The sequence below is a fragment of the Garra rufa genome, chromosome 13 (genome assembly GCF_049309525.1).
Source record: "Garra rufa chromosome 13, GarRuf1.0, whole genome shotgun sequence".
Lineage (NCBI taxonomy): Eukaryota > Metazoa > Chordata > Actinopteri > Cypriniformes > Cyprinidae > Garra > Garra rufa.
The window spans coordinates 34571384-34592901 of NC_133373.1; the positions used below are offsets into that span (position 1 = coordinate 34571384).

General features: G+C 36.9%; 1 protein-coding gene across 1 annotated transcript; it reads left to right on the plus strand.

The window, feature by feature from the left end:
- scara3 (scavenger receptor class A, member 3) lies at window positions 1-15523 on the plus strand. The gene is made up of 7 exons (XM_073853217.1): window positions 1-304; window positions 6303-6338; window positions 6631-6675; window positions 7196-7315; window positions 9235-9315; window positions 10984-12027; window positions 12284-15523. Exons 1-7 carry the CDS (start codon window positions 298-300, stop codon window positions 12718-12720), a joined length of 1770 nt encoding a protein of 589 aa, XP_073709318.1. The 5' UTR covers window positions 1-297; the 3' UTR covers window positions 12721-15523.
- Window positions 15524-21518: the final 5995 nt, after the last annotated feature.

Sequence of the window (21518 nt, forward strand, 5' to 3'; positions counted from 1 at the left end):
CCTCTCTCCAGCATGTTTCCCAAAGCTGCACATGGTTACTGTCCAAGGTATTACTTTCCTCTGGTTCTATAGCAGTGAAGCAGCATGTTATAAAGGGGTCTTCCTCACACACCAGCTGTGGCTCCTCAACAGTGGATTAGTCTGCAGATTTGATGATTTATTTTGTTTAAACAAACCACTGGATTCTGATGAGTCATTGAAATACATCCCAAACAGGTGAAATATATTCAGCCTCAAGTCTCCACAATCATCTTTACCAAACTGACCTGGAGTGACTTGTGACTTTACAGAATCAACATGAAAGGTAAGCACTGTTTCTTTTCATTGATTCCTACTTTGACTAATGTGTTATGTTTTTTTTTTAATTCATGTGAGAAGCACTTGTAAATCCTTGTGAACAGGAGCGTGCTGACAGCACACATGTGAGACTCAACTCTGAAGGTCTAAAGAAAGCATGGACCTGTTGATGTTGGATGCAAGCTTGTTGTTCTGTTACCTTGAAAGCTGAATACATCAAGCCTTCATCACTCTCAGCTTGACACCATTTGATGTTGAATTTAGTTAAACTCTTAGAGAACCCACACTGATGGGGCAGCACTTTAGATGCTGTTTCTAAAACTATTTTATTTTCGAAAGCCAAGTGCATCCTTTGGTGGGATGATTAATTTATAGAAAACATATCCAAGATGAAGGTCAATTTAGCACTTTTTTAATGCATAATCCAGAAACTCATGAAAGAGCTTGGGTCCTAATGCATTCCTCATGCGGTGAGAGATGTGCGGGAAGTTTTTTGTCTTGATGTGGGAAGCAGGTGTGGAGCCAGTGCTAACCACACACACGCATACGTTTCCTTCAGCTGTTTTCCCAGGATCTGACCAATGCATCTATTTGTAATGGGCAGATAGGCTCTTCTTAATCTTGATTACATCTAATTGAAGTGTATCAGATATAATGAAACACACTTGCTCTTTGTTTATAATTCAAGACAGACGGCCTGTTTAATGCTTAAAGACAAAATTGTGTTTTGTTACAGTCTAATGGGGTTGTTTAAAAAATGTTTGGCTTCGGAAAACAGGCTGTAAAGCTTCCAAAAACGTGTACTTTCATGTAATTAAGACAACCCATGTGTGACAGTAAACATGTCGATATCTAAAGATGGGAGTTACCTCCTGAGTTTCACATCTTGTTTTCAACTGTTTTATTTAATAAACTATAATATAGAGTATGAATGTTTTCAATTACTCTTTATTGAACTCTAGGGTTGAACTGCACATATTTTGTAAAATGCGTGTAAAGCGGTTGTACATCAACCAGAACTGTAGAGACACTTGTCTTTATTAGTTGTGGTTGGGTTTCTGCGGTTTGGAAAGACCCTGCCCTCTGCCTCTACTCCCCATCTCTAGTTTCAGGCGTTTCTGTCTGATGTTTTATACCCACTGCATTCATCTGGTCACATAATACCAGTATTACTGGATGTTTCCTGTTTTGGTGCTTTTCAGCAAAGTGTATCCATTTAAAGGCACTGGGCAACCTCCTGAACCCACAGTTTAGAGATCGTGCAAACTTCGTTCTTTGGGACATCAAAGCCTCAGAAGTTACCCCTGAGAACCTTACTCGCTGCAAGATCTAAAGGATTATGAGAATCCTCAGAAATCTTTGGCCAGTGTAGAAGGTGCTGAAGAGATCAACAACAAACGATCAACATTGTGAAGTTCTGAAAGAAGATATTATCTTAAACCTTGTTATCCCAAGAGTTCTCAGCTCTCAACTAAAAAATTAAAGGGATAGTTCACCCAAAAATGAATATTCTGTCATTAATTACTCACCCTCGAATCGTTCCAAATCTGCAAGATATTCTGACTCTGCATGGCCGGCAACGCAACTGACACATTCAAGGCCCAGAAAGGTAGTAAGAACATTGTTAAAATAGTCCATGTGATTGAACCATATTATTATGAGGCTACGAGAATACTTTTTGTGTGCAAAGAAAACAAAAATAACAATTGTATTCAACAATTTCTTCCATTCCGTGTCAGTCATCTTGGTAGAGCTTGGTGACCAAGTCTTTGTACTGGCCACTGGCAATATATCATTGTCTCCGATTGGTATTTACATGTCACCATTGTGAGTCATATGGTTTTATTTATTCTCACAGTGTTTCAAAGTCTCAGAATGAAATTTTAGCCTTTAATGCCTGGGCAGGGCACAGATGTTGTTTTCATAGCTGGTTGCTAACATACTGTACAACATCTGCCTAAGTGGACTGATTTACTTGTGTATGTACACCTGAAATAACCGATAACTGATGATATTCTTCTAATGCTGCCTAAATTTTGCCCATGATCAAGAATCTGATTCTGTCATTAATTACTCACCCTCATGTGGTTTCAAACCTGTAAGACCTTAGTTGATCCTTGGAACACAATTTAAGATATTTTTGATGAAATCCACAAGCTTTCTGACCCTCCCATAAACAGCAAGGGTACTACCACGTTCAAGGCCCAGAAAAGTACCAAAATGATTGACCTAGAATTACATGCGACATCAGTGATTCAGCTGTAATTTTATAAAGCTACGAGAATACTTTTTTGCACAAGGAAAAGAAAAGAACAACTTTATTCCACATTTCCTTCTCTACTGCGTCACTTATGGGCGCCATGCATGTGGCGCAGCTGACCCAGATCAATAGACTTCAATAGCTTTTATACAGTGTGCGCCTTTTTCCCGCGGATTTTGATATAAGCCAAGTAAGGAAAGTAAGAAAACTTTGCTTCCTTTGCTCTTGTAAACAAACCTTGGTTCTCACAAGACTAGCATATTCTCACCGGTGCATGCGCTACGCATACGTCCTATTGGAACGGTCTGCGCACACACCAATTAGCGGAAGTTAGAAGTTAAAAAAATGGATCAATTCGATACAGTAGAACTTTATTCACCCCCCGGAGCCATGTGAGGCACTTTTTATTATGGATGGATGCATTTTATTGAACTTCTTTTGGACTATTGAACAGAAACACCCGCCCACTGCCATTATAAAGCTTAGATGAGCCAGGACATTTTTTAATATAACTCAGATTAGGTTTGTCTGAGAGAAGAAAGTCCTCTATACCTAGGATACTGTGAGAGTGAGTAAATCATGGGCTAATTTTCATTTTTGGGTGAGCTATCTCTTTAAGTACCATTCACTTAATTACATTGTTGCATAACATGTAAACTTAATCCTGCCTGCTTGTTTAAACCTTACATCATGCAACTTTAAAAACACAGATTGTGAATGTCCACCCTTCATAAACACTGGCATATTTATCTTATGCTCTTAAACTTCTAGAAGCTTTCCATTTCCTCCCGATCCTTGAACGACCCAGCAAGCTAATTAAACATCCTGCCTCTTTCATTAACTATCATACTTTTAAAGTTCACGTCTGTTGACCCAGCCGTAGAGCTTTTTGAAGGTTCTTGGCTTCCTCGTAAGCGATGTTTTCAAAGGGAACGCAGACATCCAGACCAGACTGAAAGGTCCCCTCCTTTTCCTCTGTACTGTTGGCAACACTCACACTACCACAAGACCCAAGGTTGTGCCTGCTCCGAGCCACCTGTGTAGAAAGGCCTGGTGGGGAAATATAAGTCTCTCCATTTTTTCCCTCATCAAGCTTTTACCCCTTCTAGCACTCTCTGGCTCTGTTAGACCTGACCTCAGCGGCTCGAGTTGTAGGTATAAACAATTTCACCTCAGAACATGAGCTTAGCAGGTCTGGCAAAGCAAGACGTGCCCAGGGTTTGAAAAATGCAAACCCAAGATTTAAAACAAACAGAAAATGAAGCAGGTGCAAACTCCATGAGACTGTGGTGTTGAGGGATGTTATTGTAAAAGTGCTTGCTGAACAGTAGTGTCCGATAAAGAGAAAGCAGGTTCATGTTTAACAGTATTGGCAGTGATAACTGGCATATCTCCAGTATCAACTCTTTACCTTTAGTACCAACCCATTGCCTTGCAGCTGCAGGGTGTTGAGATGTTGAGTCACCATTCCTTGTTGTAGTTTGCTCCTTAAAGGGATAGTTCACCCAGGAATGAAAATTCTGTCATTAATTACTCACTCTCATTACGTTCCAAACCCATAAGACCTTTGTTTATCTTCAGAACACAAATTAAGATATTTTTTATGAAATCTGAGAGCTTTGCACACAAAAAGCATTCTCAAAGCTTCATTAAATTACGACTGAGCCACGGATGCCACATGGATTATTTTAACAGTGTCCTTACTACCTGTCTGGGCCTTGAACGAGGGTCAGAAAGCTCAAAAATATTTTACTTTGTTCTGAAGATGAACGAAGGTTTTAAGGATTTGGACATGAGGGTGAGAAAATAATGACAGATTTTTACATTTTTGGGTGAACTATCCCTTTAACTTGTGTTTTTTTAATAGTCAAGAAATGAAGTGCCCCTTTTCCTTTCTGCCCAGTTTATGCCCAAGTTTCAAAGCAGACACTGACTTGTCTCCAGTGAAACCATGACTTTCCGGAACATTTTACATTGCAGGCTTCCATTAAGATGCCCTCATCACTTGATACTTTTTGTTTTGTAGTCGTTTTTTCCATGGAATAGCAAGCTCTGTGGAATATGGATGGTCTTAGAGACCACATAAAATGAAATTGGTACTTATAAAAAATCACAAATAAGATCATTCCTCATGATACTTTTCTTTTTTCTACCCTCGTTCCTTGTTGATAAAGCTTCTTAGATGTTATGATGGTGTGCACTACCAGTCAAAAGTTTTTGAACAGTACAAGTTTTAATGTTTTTTTACAATAAGTCTCTTCTGCTCACCAAGCCTGTATATATATATATAGAGAGAGAGAGTAGTCAACATTTGAAGTGGATCAAAACCTTTGATCGAAGTTGTCCTAAAACCAAAACAATATCTGTTCTTGTCTTAGAACAACTTCGATAAACTTTTTTTGATCCACTTCAAATGTTGACTACTGTATATTTGGATATATTAAAAAAAATTACATTTTTCCTGTGATCAAAGCTGAATTTTCAGCATCATTACTCCAGTCACATGATCCTTCAGAAATCATTCTAATATTCTGATTTGCTGCTCAAAAAATAAATAAATAGATTGTTCAGAACAACAGCATTTATCTTTTGTAACATTTATAAATGTTTTTATCATCACTTTTGATCAATTTAAAACATTCTTGATAAATAAAAGTATTAATTTCTATAATTTACTAAAAAATATTTAAATAGAAAACAGTTACTTTACAGTAAATAGTAAACATATTTCAAAATTGTACTATTTTTACTGTGCTTTGGATCAAATAAATGCAAAAAGAGACGTCTTTAAAACATTAAAAATCTCACTGTTCAAAAACTGGTAGTGTATATAGTCACATTTTTCCTGATTTAAAGCACTTCATACTATATTTAGTTGTACTTCAGCAGGTAGTAATCAGCTGTTTAGATTGCTGACTGTCATGGGTGGCTGCAATAAGGGAAAAAAGCTTATCCCAGCTAACCCTCTGCTGACAATGCTTTTCCAGATGTTATAACAGTCATTCTCTCTTCTATTTATAGCTATGTCCTGCACCGCACACCCTTTTTTATTTTGGCAGTTAGCCAGAACAGCTGTGGTTTTTCCCACCCGAAGAATGTTGTGTTACCTGGCCAAATCCTCTCTTGGTGTTGGAGCCAACAGATAGTTACAAAAACTTTTAAATGTGTAATTTGTAAATATGTATGCATTGAAATAAAACAAAAATAATATGACTAAAATAAAACAAAAATATCTAAAACACAATATATTTAAAGAAATAAAGAAAATTTAGTATGCCATTAAAAACATAATAAAGGGCCATAATAAAGATCCTTTCTGGCATATTTTAAGAGCTTCTCTGACATAAAAAATATTCCCAGGCAATTTTATTCCTCCCGGGCGGAATAAATCCTCCAAAAGATCCAATCAAATTTAGTAAAAACACTTCCCTCACCAATTTTGTGTAATTGTGCTAATATAAGGTTCTTTCCAGCATGCAGTGACCTCATCTAGTGCAAATCGGTCCAAGTCGACTGTTTTTTGTCTTAAGGTTAAGTGCTAGCAAGCAGGCCTTATAGTATTTCAGCTCTCTTATGATTTATGTTTCTGGTGATAAAGTGAGTATGTGTGTGTGTGTGTGTGTGTGTGTGTGTGTGTGTGTGTGTGTGTGTGTGTGTGTGTCATTCAACAGAATAAGTTTATGTTTCAATCTGTTGACCTTAATTTGCGAACACATATGTCAACTGTTTTTTTCCTCTTTTGCAGATAGCTATAGTGGCTACGAGAACCAGCTTTTCAATGGTATGTGGAGTCTTTTTCTTTGTTGAGCCCTCTTGATATAGACCAAATATGTGTTTAATCCTTGCAGTGGATCTTGTTGTCCTCCTGAAATGAAAGTCCTGACATATTAAAAATATGATGGTACAATGTTTTTGTTCTGTGCAGGAGGTAGATGATGAGTCTCAAGGGGAACTGTGTTTGATTAGCCAATACGATGAACGATGATTTAATAGAATTATGATTACTTTCAAGTATGATGTTATAAATCGTAAAGTCGTGACTTATTCTTGTTTTGTGCAATCTCTCTTTGTAGAGGAGGACTTAAATGGAGAAGAAGAGGAAATTCCTCCCTTGAGAGGTTAGAAAAATTCATCTTTCTTAAAGATTATTGCTCTGCTTATTAATGAGGCGTCACAGAGTACAAAAGATTGGAGTTCGTAAAAGAGTTAGACAGTAAGCCAACTGTCTTGATAAATATCTGCTTAAATTTCGAAAACTGCCTGAAAAATGTTGTTAATGGACTGACTGTTTGTTAGTTTTTTTATGTACATGAGTTAACATTTATCCACTGTTTTGTGAGTGGTTATTGTACATCTGTTTTGAATGTTCAGTTCTTGACAAATGTTCAGTGTTTAGAAAATCTTTATTTACAGAATTTGCGAGTTTAGCTGAATTATTATTCACATCCAATTTGAATAGAGTCTCTGTTTTCCAGACACAGTTGTATATTCAAATGTTAATAGTTTTTTTAATGTTGATTTTGGGATCAGGTTTTAATTTTTTACATAAGCGTTAGAATACAATGATAAAGTTCATTTCTTGAGGGAATACAAAGTTTGTTTATGAGAACTGAGTGTGTTTTGTGTGTGTCTCTACAGGAAGAGCAAGAGGAGGATGTATGAAATGTCAGCAGACACATTCTCTTCAGCTAGCTGTCAAAATGCTCTATGGCTTTTTAGCTTTGCTCATCGTTGCAGTGGCTGTCTTGGCATCCCTTGGTAAGTTTTTTTATTGCATTACAACATCCATGTTTGCAACAGTTTTTTTACATCAAAATTTTACCTTCTTTAAAGGGCACTTATTATGCCCTGTTTTACAAGTGTGTGACAAGTCAGCTCAAAATACCTCACAGATAATTTATTATATAAAATTTTGAAAATGCCTAATTTGAAAACATTTTTTTTTTTTTTTTGTACATGGCTCTTTAAATGCAAATGAGCTGCTGCTCCCCGCCCCCTTTTCCAGAATAAAAAAAGCCTGAGCCTTTACAGCTTGTACCTCAGATGCTCTGCCCAAAAATCTGTTTGGTTTAAATTATCATGTCTATTGCGATGAAATCTTGCATTTTAAAGCCATATAAGTTTAAACTTATGCTATACAGGTTTTTTTAGCACACACATCCGGGGCATGCACACAAAAAGTGACTGTCACATGGCATGTGAGCACTAAACTCTTTCATGTCTTATTGCGCTTAAACTGTCAAATCCACACAAGTTTATGTTGAAAACACACACATAAAACAGTTAGATACATTTGCGAAGGTAAACAGCTGGGAAAGCAATTGCAAAGACAAAATGGTGGCACCGTAGGTGGAAACGTGTAGATGAAGGGGCGGTAATATTATAATAAGATCCCCTTTCTACATCACTAGGGGAGCCAAATCTGAGCAGATCATTTTTTCACATGCTTGCAGAGAAAGGCTTATTGGGTTGTCCTTTTCCACATTTTCCGGGTTGTTAGATGCACCAGGGACCCGATTGTAGCACTTAAACATGGAAAAAGTCAGATTTTCATGGCATGTCCCCTTTAAAGTGACACCAAAGTGAACAAACTTAAAAGGTAGGTAGATATAAATGCTTGTTCTTGAATCAGTAATCACACTGCTGGGGGGAGTCAGATACGGGCCAGAGAAAGGAATGTAGGACACCCCAATTTTCATCCTTCAAACACATGGTTACAACATGCAGTGTGGGTTTTGTTTCAGCATAATGCTCACAGTCAACAATTTCCAGATTTAATAGTTAGAAGTAAGCCAAAACCTTGCCCACACAATAAATCTCACATAATGTGTGATGTTAGATGCCAAATCTGATTCCTTTGCCTCATTTACAAGCATGAAAGCACAACAAAAGTCTGAATCATACCTACAATGTATTTCACCACAACAATAAAGCCAAGTTTCAAATGCAATGGGGCTTCAACAAAAACTTGATGAGCGTTGTTGCACTGGCAGGATGTAATGCTACCATGTCAGCCCACAACATGGCTAAACTGTGGCAAAACAAATCAAGAAGAATGTTGTTTGGTTTGACGAAAAATATATGATGACAAGATGATGGTTTCATTTAACTACAAAACAGACCTAACTACTAGAATTTTCTGAATGATGCCACATACACATCTGTTTCATATTGCTGTAACTCCTCAAAAATGCTGTTGTATAACAAGCTGTTATGTGTGTAATATGCATACTATTATGCTAAGGAATTTGATGTAGCAAGTAATCTGAAGTTTGCACAAGGCAAGTCGATCAAGTAACACAAGTGTCCTGTTTAGTGACAAAAAATAAACAATTTCCTTTTAGCAGCTTTTTAAAATAGAGCAGGTGACATGCGTTCATACAGCCGGGATACAAATTACAACCGCAATTGAGGTTCCATTACACTTTACCAGCCCCTGTAGTCCAACATTAAGTCTCAGTGTCTGAAAAGAATTCCGAACACATTTATTCTCTGAGGAAACAGAGATCGCTTAAGCCGGGTATACTGTTCCATAACAGTATTATGCAATTCCACATTTTTGCTTAGAAATTAGTTTCATTTTATTTATTAATGTACGTACTTACTTATTTTGTTTGTTTTACATCACCTATGTTTCTAAAATGATGGTTTTAATATCAGCAAATTTGTCATGTCAGTTTTTAGGAGAGTTGACAACTTATCTGAAGAAGAAACATTATACCACAAACAGATTTCCAAGGTCCAGGAGAGCATAAAAGGTAAGAATTCTTATTTTATGATACATGCATTTTGGGAACTGGTAGGTAGTTTACAAAATGTTAATTATCTTACCAAATAAGAGGACTCATACAAATGCATTTATAAAAATGACCTTGTTCAAAAGTTTACATACACTTGATTCTTGGTATTGTGTTGTTACCGGAATGATCCACAGCTGTGTGTTTTTTCTGCTCTTCTTCAGAACAATTTTTCAGGTCCCACAAATTCTTTGGTTTTTCAGCATTTTTGTCTATTTGAACCCTTTCCAACAATGACTGTATGATTTTGAGATCAATCTTTTCACACTGAGGACAACTGAGGGACTCATATGCAACTATTACAGAAGGTTCAAATGCTCACTGATGCTTCAGAAGGAAACAATGCATTAAGAGCTGGGGGTGAAAACTTTTTGAGTTTGAAGATCAGGGTAAATTTAACTTATTTTGTCTAAAGGGCAGTACTAAATGAAAAAAAAAAAAGATATTTAGGCAAAATAAGAAAAATGTACACATCTTCATTCTGTTCAAAAGTTTACACCCCTGGTTCTTAATGCATTGTTTTTCCAGTGAATGTTTGAACCTTCTGTAATCATTCTGTGGATCATTTAGGTAACAATGCAGTATTACAAATCTAGTGTTTGTAAAAGTGAATGTAAACTTTTGAACGGTCATTTTTATAAATTCAACTATTATTTTCTCTTGTGGACTATATGTAAATGTCTTTTATGTAAAAAAAAAATATATATATATATATTTAGGTCAAAACTAAATAAAAAACAATATGCATTTTGTATGATCTCTCTTATTTTGGTTAAATAATTAACATTTTGCAGTTCCTGAAAGGTGAATGTAAACTTTTGACTTCAGCTGTATCATCAAATCTACTTCTGTGTTATTTTTAATATTATTTATATACAATTGTAGTTATTAATATTTTGAACTGACTATTATTTTTTTATTTTCAGTCATTTTAACTGTTGTAATTTTCTTATGTGCTATTGTAATTTTATTTCAGTTAATTTTAGAATGTAAACTTATCTTAGTTAGTTGACAAAGCAACAATTTTAGGGATAGTTCACCCAAAAATAAAAAAATCTGTCATTGATTACGCACCCTAGTTGTCGTTCCAAACCCATAAGATTTTCAGAAAGCAAATTAAGATATTTTTGATGACATCCGAGAGCTTTCTGACAGCAACGCAGCTACAACGTTCAAAGACCAGAGGGGTAGAAAGGACATTGATAAAATAGTCCATGTGACATCAGTGGTTCAACCTTCATTTTATGAAGCTATGAACATGCCTTGAAGACTGACAGAGAAGACAAGAAATTGTTGAATAAAGTTATTTTTTAACAACTAAAACACTGTTCTTCAACAAGAAATTGAAAATGCAAAAAGAAAAACTTGTTCTTACACAGTTGCTTCTGCTATATTTATCTAATTTGTTTGTCTAATCTCTCGGTTCACTTCCTGTGCTGTGGTCAGTAAACCCCTCAGAGAGTAAAACCTCACGAGGAATCATTTATTACCGAAATAACGGCCTACAAAACAGCTGTGTACACACACAGAGTGCTCAGTCTGTTAAAACAAAACTGCATTTTCATGCAATTTACAGTGTATTTTGTGTCAGTGGTACAAGTGATTCACTGTTTGGTGGTTGTATTGCAGATATCAGGACTGTAAACAACTATTCCAACTGCTTAGATGTTGCACAATACAAAGAGGAGATTGCCAGACTAAAGAAAGAGTATGAGGAGATCCAGAATATGGTACTCAGTCAAGAGCAGAAGTTGGACCAGGCGACTCAGTCCCAGCAAAGTCTTACACAAACCAGCAACAGAATGACTAGAGACCTCCAGTCCTTTGGAATTATCATTAAGCGTATAAATCAGTCTTTGGGCCTGTACCTGGATCAGGTAAATGGCTGGCAGGTTGTCATCAATGAAACGGATCAAGGGATGAAAACACTTGCTGAGGATCAGTATGATTTGAAGGCCACAATGCAACAAGTCAACACTACTGTTGCCCTCAGTGCATTGTGGATAGGTGCTCTTCAGAGAAAGGCAGAAGAGGAGACCTTGGTGCTTCAAAAAATAACAGCAGACTGGCAGAACTACAGCAGAGTTTTAAGCACTCTGAAGTCCAATGCCAGCATTACCGCGCAGACTGTAAGGGCAATTCAAAACGGTGTCTCTGTTACTCACCAGCGTATCAGCATGAGTTCAGAGATGGTGCATGACCTTACTCTGCAAGTCATGAACCTTCAGATGCAACTGGACAATGTCTCGTCTTACATTGATGAACACGAGGAGAACATGCATGACCACCAGTACCATGCCAAGTACTACGAGAACCGGACTGGGGAACGATTTGTGACATTGGATGCACGAATGAAGTCCATTGAAATGGAGATCGACACACTCTCTTCCAGCTTCAAAGCAACCGTCAGCCATGTTCGGAGCATGTACCAATACATCAACCAAGAGAGTTCCTCTTGCCAATCCAGGCTGAACAGTCACACGGAAGATTTGCAGAACCTTAACAACACAGTCTTGCTTCTTCTTCACCTAGCTGACACTCTGAGAATGCAGTACATGATGCTGAATGTACGTCTTGATGCTGATGTGAGGAACCTATCAATGGTGATTGAGGAGATGAAGCTGGTAGACACCAGTCATGCAAAGCAGATCCAGAACTTCACTATTCTCAAAGGTTGTTGTCTATCTGAAGGGAAGAGTTTGTCAAATTCGGCCCTGTAGGGTCACTGTAATGCAAAGTATTACTCCAACCCTGATCAAATTCTGAAGACCTTGATTAACTTCTCGTTTGAACAGAGTTGGGGGCTAAACTCTTCTGAACAGTGGTCCTCCAGTGCCGGATTTGAAGAGTTCTCTTGTAGTGTCTATAAAAATAGATTCACTTGTATGTTCTTGAAGTGTCTCATGTCTTTATTCTGGTTTCTTTATAGGTGTGCCTGGTCCACCAGGTCCAAAGGGAAACAGGGGAGAAACAGGAACCAAAGGATCTGTAGGTGTAACGGGACCGAAAGGAGACAGGGGACTTGCAGGGAATCGTGGACCTCAAGGACTTAAGGGTGCTATAGGAATTAAGGGTGATCAAGGTGTACAAGGACCTTCTGGGATGAAAGGTGGGCCAGGACTTAAAGGAGAAAAAGGGTCTTTAGGGCCTCCAGGGCCTCGTGGTGAACAGGGACAAAAGGGTGACATGGGGGCTCCTGGGAAGGATGGAATTACTGGCCCCAAAGGACCGGCAGGTATCCGAGGCCAAGCTGGACTTCCAGGGGTACACGGACCTCCTGGACCAGTAGGAGTGCAAGGCCCTGTGGGACCATCAGGGCCACGTGGAATACCTGGACCACCAGGGGAGCCTGCTCAGAGTTCATGAGTAGATCGACATAAAAACTTAATTCCCCAAATGGTGATACACTGACTACCTTTTTGGACAGAACGATGATTATGATGGTGGTGGTGGTAAACGTCGACTTGGAGATTTCTCTCTAAACATGACGACTGTGGGGACTCTTTAGTATCTTAGAGGCCCACATGTACATTCCCCAAACATGGAGCTTGCAACAACAATACACTTTGTATAAGCTTTCAACACTCGTTGGGTAGACCTCAAGCACAATTCTATGCAGTATATTAAGACACTTCACAAAGGTTCTTGTTTTAATAATGGTTACAGAGCCAGGCTGCTATGCAACCATTAATTGTACTAGGTACCAACTATTAAGCCCAAAGTATATTAAGCCCAGCTTCACCTTTGTCCAGCATCTGCTGTATTTTTGTGCATGTTATGACCGATAAAAATGTCTTTGTACTCTTTTAAAGGGTATTAAGACTTATATGGCTAAATATAGCATAAATTATGTCTCTTACTGAAATATGTAGTAGAAAACCCATGAAAGATTTACCTTATTTTAAAAATCCACATTGTTTTATACATATTTTGGACTATGAGGGACACCATTATTTCAATGATGTAAAATGGTTGCACTGGTTGCTACTGACGCTACCTGTTCCTATTTTTACCGCAACACAACTCGGAAAATAAAATACTGATACGATGACCACAGCTACTGAAAAAACTTATAGGTGGCTATGAATATAAGCGTAGGCTTAAGCCAAATACCATACCATCGATTTTTTGAAATCCGTGCTGAGAGACTCCTTCAGTGGCTGCGGCGTCATGACAAGCATTGCCATGTTTACATCCTGGCAGGATGGCATCTAGTGTTTCTTGTCTCTGCCATTTGTAAGCTTCAGTAGCTGTAGTCTACTAAAAGCCTCAAAGGAATCAGGGCTAAAGTCGAGAGAACAATGACGCAGGTTTTGAGGAAGTTTTGTTCATCCACAGGCATCTTCTCATTCTTTTCTCCTCTTCTTATTGCTAGGAAAGCAGTGAAGACTTACATCGCTTCTGTTGTTGCCCTTCGACTAAAAATTACAACCAAAAGCACAATGTGGCATTGTATCAGTATTTTTTTTTTTGAGTTGCTGCAGTAAAAATAGCAAGAAGTAGCACCAGTGGCTCACTGAGTACAACCATTTTACATCATCAAAACAATGGCGCCCCCATAGTCCAAAATATGTATTAAACGATGTATATTTTTTTAATAACTTAAATCTTTCATGGGTTTTCTACTACATATTTCAGTAAGAGACACAATTTAAGTTATATTAAGCTGTACCAGTTTTAATAGCTGAGGTTCCTATTACACTAACACAAGAGCTTGTCAATGCGGCCATCTGTTGTTGCTGTTCCATCTCTTAAGCTTTGTTTTCTACTGTGAAACAACGGCCCGTGCCAGTGTTGCCACCTTGTGGAACAACTGATCAGTGCAAAACCAAGTCAATTTGCATGTTCTATCTGTTCGAAAATCGGATTGGTGCACAAATTTGCTACACATGCACTGTATGCAGACCTTCAAGTACGTGTAAAAACCTAAGTATACTTTGGTCTTTAGACTCAATCATTACTCAGCATTAGCAAATGAACACAGATAAGCATAGGACAAAGAAGACTGTGCTTCATTGCTTTTTTTTAAGTGTATTTAGTAGTGCTGCGTTTGCATCATAATCAAAACATTCAGAGCAGGTACTCTGAAACATGATTTTTATTATCAGTTCAAGTAAATCAAATATTTCCATTTGTCAAGGGTACCATAAGTACGACTTTATGAAACACTGTGTGAAAGGTTCAAATTAACACATTTTCGAGTTGCTGGCATTGCATGAAACTGCAAAACCAAGGCAATGATCAGTGTCAGCTGTACAGACAAATTTATTCAATGATTGGCAATGTGCAACATTAAGTTTTAATGTTCATATTGGTGTGATTTCCCAATTTGTAAATATAGAATTTTACAGGTGTAATTTTAAGTGTGGTTAATGTGTTTTTGAGGAGGACTTCGTGATGTTTTAATATACAGTTATTCTCTTTGCACAACAATAAAGGGTTATATGAATGTAAAAAAGGGACATTTTTGTTTAGCATTTTCAAGTTCACTAAACAAGTACAGTATTTACAATTATCATTTTATAGTTAAATCATGAAACAAATAAAAAATATATTACTCCAGCTATCTACCCAGCAAGCATGCCAAACTGCAATGTTGTTTTATTCAACCAAAATAAATCAATTTGGAAACATAGAATAACTAACTGGTAGGTTTCTATTCAAGTAAATGCAATATGCCAATATAATATGTTTTTATTATGGAAATAAATATCATTCCGAATGGCATCATTATTAAAGCATCTTGTTGGCTGGGTAAGGAAACTTTTTTCATCAAAGTATAATATTGGATAGTAAAAATCCTCTGTGATATCTGACTACTAGCAAGCATAAACAATTTCCACATGTGACAATAAATCATCATTATGGCTACAGTGAAAAGGTCAACTCTAATGAATGGATCATTATATGGCTCATTTCACTGAAGAGAACACAATCAAAATCAAGTGCAGAGCTGAAATAAGATCAACATGATCAAGAGTCAATTTAGTGACATAACTAATTCTAGCAAACCTAGTCTGATTAGCATTAGTGTCTTGACTAGCATGCCACATGTCACATTAGCACAACCTTTACAGCATGTTTCATCCCTCGACATACAGTACATGGAGTATCATGGCTGTAAGTTCCCATCAGGAAACAAACCATTAGCAATAAATGATTGACATTTGAATGTGCTGTGAAATTCCTGTGATGCATTTCCTCAATCCCTTTTGTTTCTTTAAGAAATCTGTTCATTCTTCAATCTCATTCTTTCTCAAATTCGTTATTGTGCAAATTGATATTCACCTTTCATCTCCAGCTTGCAGTTTATTATATAATCCACATCTAGAAAATGTGGGCACCAAACAGTTTTATCAAAGGAAATTGATTCCTTGTGGGAATGACAGCTTAATAGTTACTGTGTGGGAACCATCTGAATCGATAGCCAAGCTTGAGAATGCATGTCTAGCATTCTAATGAGTTCCAGTGGAACTGGATTTCAGTTGCCTGTGTGTTGTTATGTGGCTAGCTTTGGCAAGTGTAAAGGAGAGAAAGCCTAGGCGAAACAAATATTCTAACAAGGTGTCTACCCACAACACTAGAACCCTGCTATGAATTTGAACAATTCAATATGAATTATGAATAACACGCAATAATAATGAAATAAATAGACTGTTGATTGTTTGATTGATTAATTGAAGAACTCGCTAAGTTGCAAAGGTCTTCTGATGCAGTTTGTATATAGCAACATTTTGACATTTAATGTAGAGCTATTATACCCCTTTTTACAAGATATATGTCTGGTATCCCCAGAATGTGTCTGTGAAGTTTTAGCTCAAAATACCCCACAGATCATTTATTATATGATTTTGAAAATGCCCATTTTGAGTGGAAGTAGAAACACACTGTTTACGTGCATGCCTCTTTAAATGCAAATGAGGTGCTGCTCCCGCCTCCTTTTCCAGAATAGGACTTCTGATATAGGGTTTTATGAGGGCACACATCCGAATCACATGCACAGAAAACAGCTGTCATATGGCATGTGAGTGCTAAACTGAGTTCTCTTTCATGTCTTATTGCGCTTAAACTGTCAAATACACACACAAGTTACAAAAACAGTTGTAAAGAAATAGTTTTCTGAGGAAAACATTTTAGGATTTTTCTCCATATAGTGGACTTCTATGGTTCCCAGAGTTTGAACATTCAAAATGCAGTTTAAATGTGGCTTCAAATGATCCCAAATGTGGTTGTAAACGATCCCAGCCGAGGAAGAAGTATCTTATTTAGCGAAATGATTGGTTATTTTTAATTACAATTTATATACTTTTTACCTTTTTCGTCCTGTCTTGCTCTACCTGAACTGTTTTTTTTTTCTGGTTCAAGGCAGTTAGGGTATGTCAACTTCTAAAAAGTATATAAATTGTAAACATTTAAAAAAAATAACCAATCATTTCACTAGATAAGACCCTTCCTCCTCGGCTGGGATCGTTTACAACCAAATTTGGGATTGTTTGAAGCCGCATTTAAACTGTGTTTTGGAAGTTCAAATACGGGGCACCATAGAAGTCCACTATACAGAGAAAAATCCTGAAATGTTTTCCTTAAAAAACATAATTTCTTTACGACTGAAGAAAGAAAGACAAGAACATTTTGGATGACAAGGGGCTAAGTAAATTATTTGTCAATTTTTGTTCTGGAGATGATCTTCTCCTTTAAGGGGCGGTAATATTATAATAAGATCCCCTTTCTATGTCACTAAGGGGAGCGAAATCTTAGCAGCTCGTTTTTCACAAGTTTGCAGAGAAAGGCTTACCAAAAAATGTACTGCGTTTTCTGGGTTGGTACTCCCTCAGGGACCGTTTATAGCATCTAAACACAGAAAAAGTCAGATTTTAATGATACGTCATCTTTAAATTCTCAAAGCCAAATTCACCTGGTTTGAACTTGCAGTGTATGCAGTGCAGAATAACATGCTTGCATTCACACTTATTTGCATGTCTAAGAATAGATGTTAATGAAACACCAAATGTAGTATGACCACCCACTACAATAGGAAATAGCATGCAGATTGTGTTGTCCATTCATGAGCACTTAGACCTGGTTGTTCTCTCATGTCCTTAGGTCTAGAGTGTCTACAGCTGGTCTGAAAGTTTAGGCCCCAGCCTCTATAATGGTGCAGGACACTTTAAGGAAGCTTCCTGATGCCAAGGAAAACATAATGACCTCAAAAACAGGTCAGAGATTCTCATTAAACCAAAGCGTTACGTAATTCTTCAGTGGCTAACGGCTCAATATGCTAACTTTCCAAAGACGTGTACTTACACCATCCATCAAAGCTGCCAAATGTAATAAGCCTCACGAAGTAATAATGTTCAAAGTTGATCTTAATCATCAAAGTGCTATTTGACACTTCTCTGTTGTCAGAACCAGAGTAAGCCAAATGAATTCTACCCTAATGTATTATTAATAACTCACATTAATGTGTTTGCAGATGTTCTGGTGTCAAACCCTGACCTCCCTGTGTGAGGGCTGGTCTACAGGAAAGAAAACCGGATCGACACAATGACAGAATTCACTCGGGACGTCACAGGCCGTGAGAAAAATCTGTCGCTCACCTCTTCCAAAAGAGCCTTGCTCTCCTGCGATGTATGAAAACAATGTACAGTAGATACTTATTTCTTATGCTTTAAGTTTGGAGTTTTAAAATATGAAAAGCTAGAGGGTGTCATGTTTTCCCTCTCCTGAATAACATATGACTTGCCAGAGTAAACTGCGCCAGATGTTAAGCCACGGGCTGAGGCCAATTTCTTTTTCTTCCATGCGGAATTCATTTCACACAAGCGTTTTCTCACTTAGATATTTTAATAAAATGTCTGCCACAGCAAAGGTACACTAGACTAGTAACGATTTTGTGCTAAAAGCTATAAAACACATGTTTGTGGGGTTGAATAACTGACCCTATGAAACCCCCCCCCCCTGAATGTTATGACTTGCAACAACATTATTGCATGGAATTTGATTTGGAGACTGAATTTGTCTTTGATGTCCCTCATGGTATGCAATTAGGTTAGGTTGTGATTTAAATAAGCAAATGCATTATGAAACACAAAATTCTAAAGGCTCTACAAACAGATTGTCAAAAAAGTCTAGACGGGTATGGGAGTGTGTTGAAGTCAGAGCTAATTTTAAACCATTACTTCAGGGTGCAATTTGAACACTGTTATTGTGATGACAAATCTGAAAAGTTCATATGGAGTAAATGTAAAAAATAAAATAAAATAAGCCAGCTTCTGAATGTTTGCTTTAAAATGTACAATCTTTTAATCTACTGCATAAAAGTTTAAAGTAAAGAAATGAATGCTTTTATTCAGCAAGGATGCATTAAATTGATCGACAGTGTCAGTAAAGGCATTCATAATGTTACAAGAGGTTTCTGTTTAAAAACAATTTTGGTAACACTTTAGAATAGATAATATTATTAACTACGACTTTCCCTCAGTACATTTCTAATTTGCTGCTTATTAATAGTTTGTGAGGTAGTTGTTAAGTTTAGGTATTGGATTGGGGATGTAGAATATGGTCATGTAGAATAAGGCATTAATATTTGCTTAATTAGTACTAACTAATGGCTAATATTGTTGTAATATGCATGCTAATAAACAACTAGTTAAGAGACCGTAAAATAAAGTGTTACCAAATTTTTTAATGTTCTGTTAATCAAAGAATCCTGAATCTGTGTTTTACAAAAGTATCAAGCAGAACAACTGTTTTTAACACTGGTAATGTTTTAAAAAACAACAAATCAGCATGTTAGAATGATTTCTGAAGGATCATGTGACACTGAAGACTTAAATAATGGGTACTGAAAATTCAGCTTTGCCGTCACAGGAATAAATTACATTTTAAAATATATTCAAATAGAAACCAATTATTTCAAATAGTAAAAATATTTCACAATTTTACTGTCAAATAAATGCATGCTTGGTAAGCAGAAGAAACTTCTTTAAAAAAAAAAAAAAAAAAAAAACATTTATAAAATTTACTGTATTGTACCAGTGAGGCAAAGTATGTGTTTTGCAATAAACATACTTTGCATGGGATACAGTGTTAATTTCGTTGACGAAGACTATGACGAAAAATATTCGTCAACGAACATTTTTTACAGACGAAAACTAAATAAAAACTAAATAAAAAGTCAGATATGATGACGAAGACGATGACGAAATTTAACTGACACTTTAGTCAACGAATAAAAACGAGAGGAAAATGTTGGGGCGGGACGAATGGAGAAGAGATCCAATAAGAACTACCCTTTTGTTTTGTGGGGAAATCCAATCAGAGCGAATCTTTTGAGGGCAGGTTGATCTAAGTTGGCAAAGCCATTTTCAAAAGCAGCGGTTTTCAAGTTATGAGGACGTTTGTTATACATTATATTAGTTATACTTTATACTTGGTTACACAGACTTGGTTACAAAGCTTTGGTTAATTTAAGTTGACTTTTCTCGTTAGCAACACGCTAACGTTTTGTGCACGCAGTCCGAGGGCAGCGGTATGTCTCATGAACAGACAGACAGACAGAAGTGTCAGAGCTTGGTCTAGGACGAAAACGAAGAATTGACATCTGGTCAAACTTCACATATGACAACAAGAGAGTCTTTAAACCATGTGGAGTAAAAATCGCTGGGAAAAACACCACCAATTTGAACATAATTCAGGGACCATGCATATCTTTTTCAGGAAGCATGTATAGGCCTATTGTTTAGGGAGAGCAGGTCTTATGGTTATTTTTTTGTGAAAAAAAAAACTCATGTTTTTGACATTTAATAAAATAAATGTTTTTTTTATTACAACAATTAGATATGTGCCTGTATTCTCTATATGCTTCCATATATTGTAATGTACTTACAATTACGTGAATTATGAAGAAAAATCTGCTAATATTTAGTCTATTAAAACTAGACTAAGACTAAAAGACTAAACTAAGACTAAAACTCTTATGATATTTAGTCAACTAAACTAGACTAAGACTAAAAGATTTCACATGACTAAAATAGGACTAAAACTAAATGGTGTATTATTCCAAAGACTAAGACTAAATCAGAATTTGCTGTCAAAATTAACACTGGGGATACTGGTATTTTTTGAGTCACTGTCTAGAAAAAAGATCAAAATGTCATCCAAAATCTCAATTTTCTCCTTTTTATGCCAAACTTAGACACACATTTGACTGGTTTTCATCAAAAACAGCAGAGCTCTGACTTGACATCAGCACAGATCTGCAGATATTTTGTCAGATATGTGTCTTTGGAAATGATGGACGTTTTTGCTTGACATTTTCACTCTGCGAGTTCGTGGTTTGTGATCCTTCCAAAGATTTCCTCAGCTAAAGACAGCATGACATTGCTCTTTTAGGAACGTGACGGCATGCATAAAACCACGAGTTGAGTTAGAAAGCTGAAAATGAGCTGCAAAGTTATACGTTGTGGCCTGTTTGACATGATTCTTAACTGGGTGCTGTTTTTTTCCAGGGTTATTTTGTGATGGAGGACATTGTGAACTTTATTCTTGCACAGCTTTTTAAAGCCAATGTTCCAGGAAACATTCTTAATGTACTACATTATTATTGTTTTATTTTGACTTCGCAAACAGTCTTTAATTGCGTCGAAAGGGACACACAGTACACCTCACAAAGCCACCTGTAAGGTCAAGAAAATATGTTCTGACAACATGGCCAGACATTGTAGACACCCTGTACAGCATAACTTTAGTTTTTAGTGAGTGCTCGGGGAACTGTAAATTACACATAAACCTTAACAGACTGTATACCCAGACAGCAAGCTAACAGTTAATAGTCTCAGTGAAAGGTCCTTTTGGAAAAGTGACAACCTGAACCAAACCAGAACCTCTGGACAGAGCTGTTCAGCCGTCTACATGGTGGGTGAAAATCTTGGTCTTAAAATTTGAGAGGGAGGGAGTTTTTCATTGCATTCTCATAAAGGTCCAAAAAGCATGAAATGAATGTAAGGGAGAAAATAACAAAATACAGGTGAAGAGTTACTTTGCATATTATCTTGTCAGAGAGTCCACAAATTGGCTTCAGCCTCTGTAATTAGACAGTAAACAACTTGCTCACTCAGACATCACAGCAAAATAGAGGGTTTGCCCTTACATCACAGTTTGGT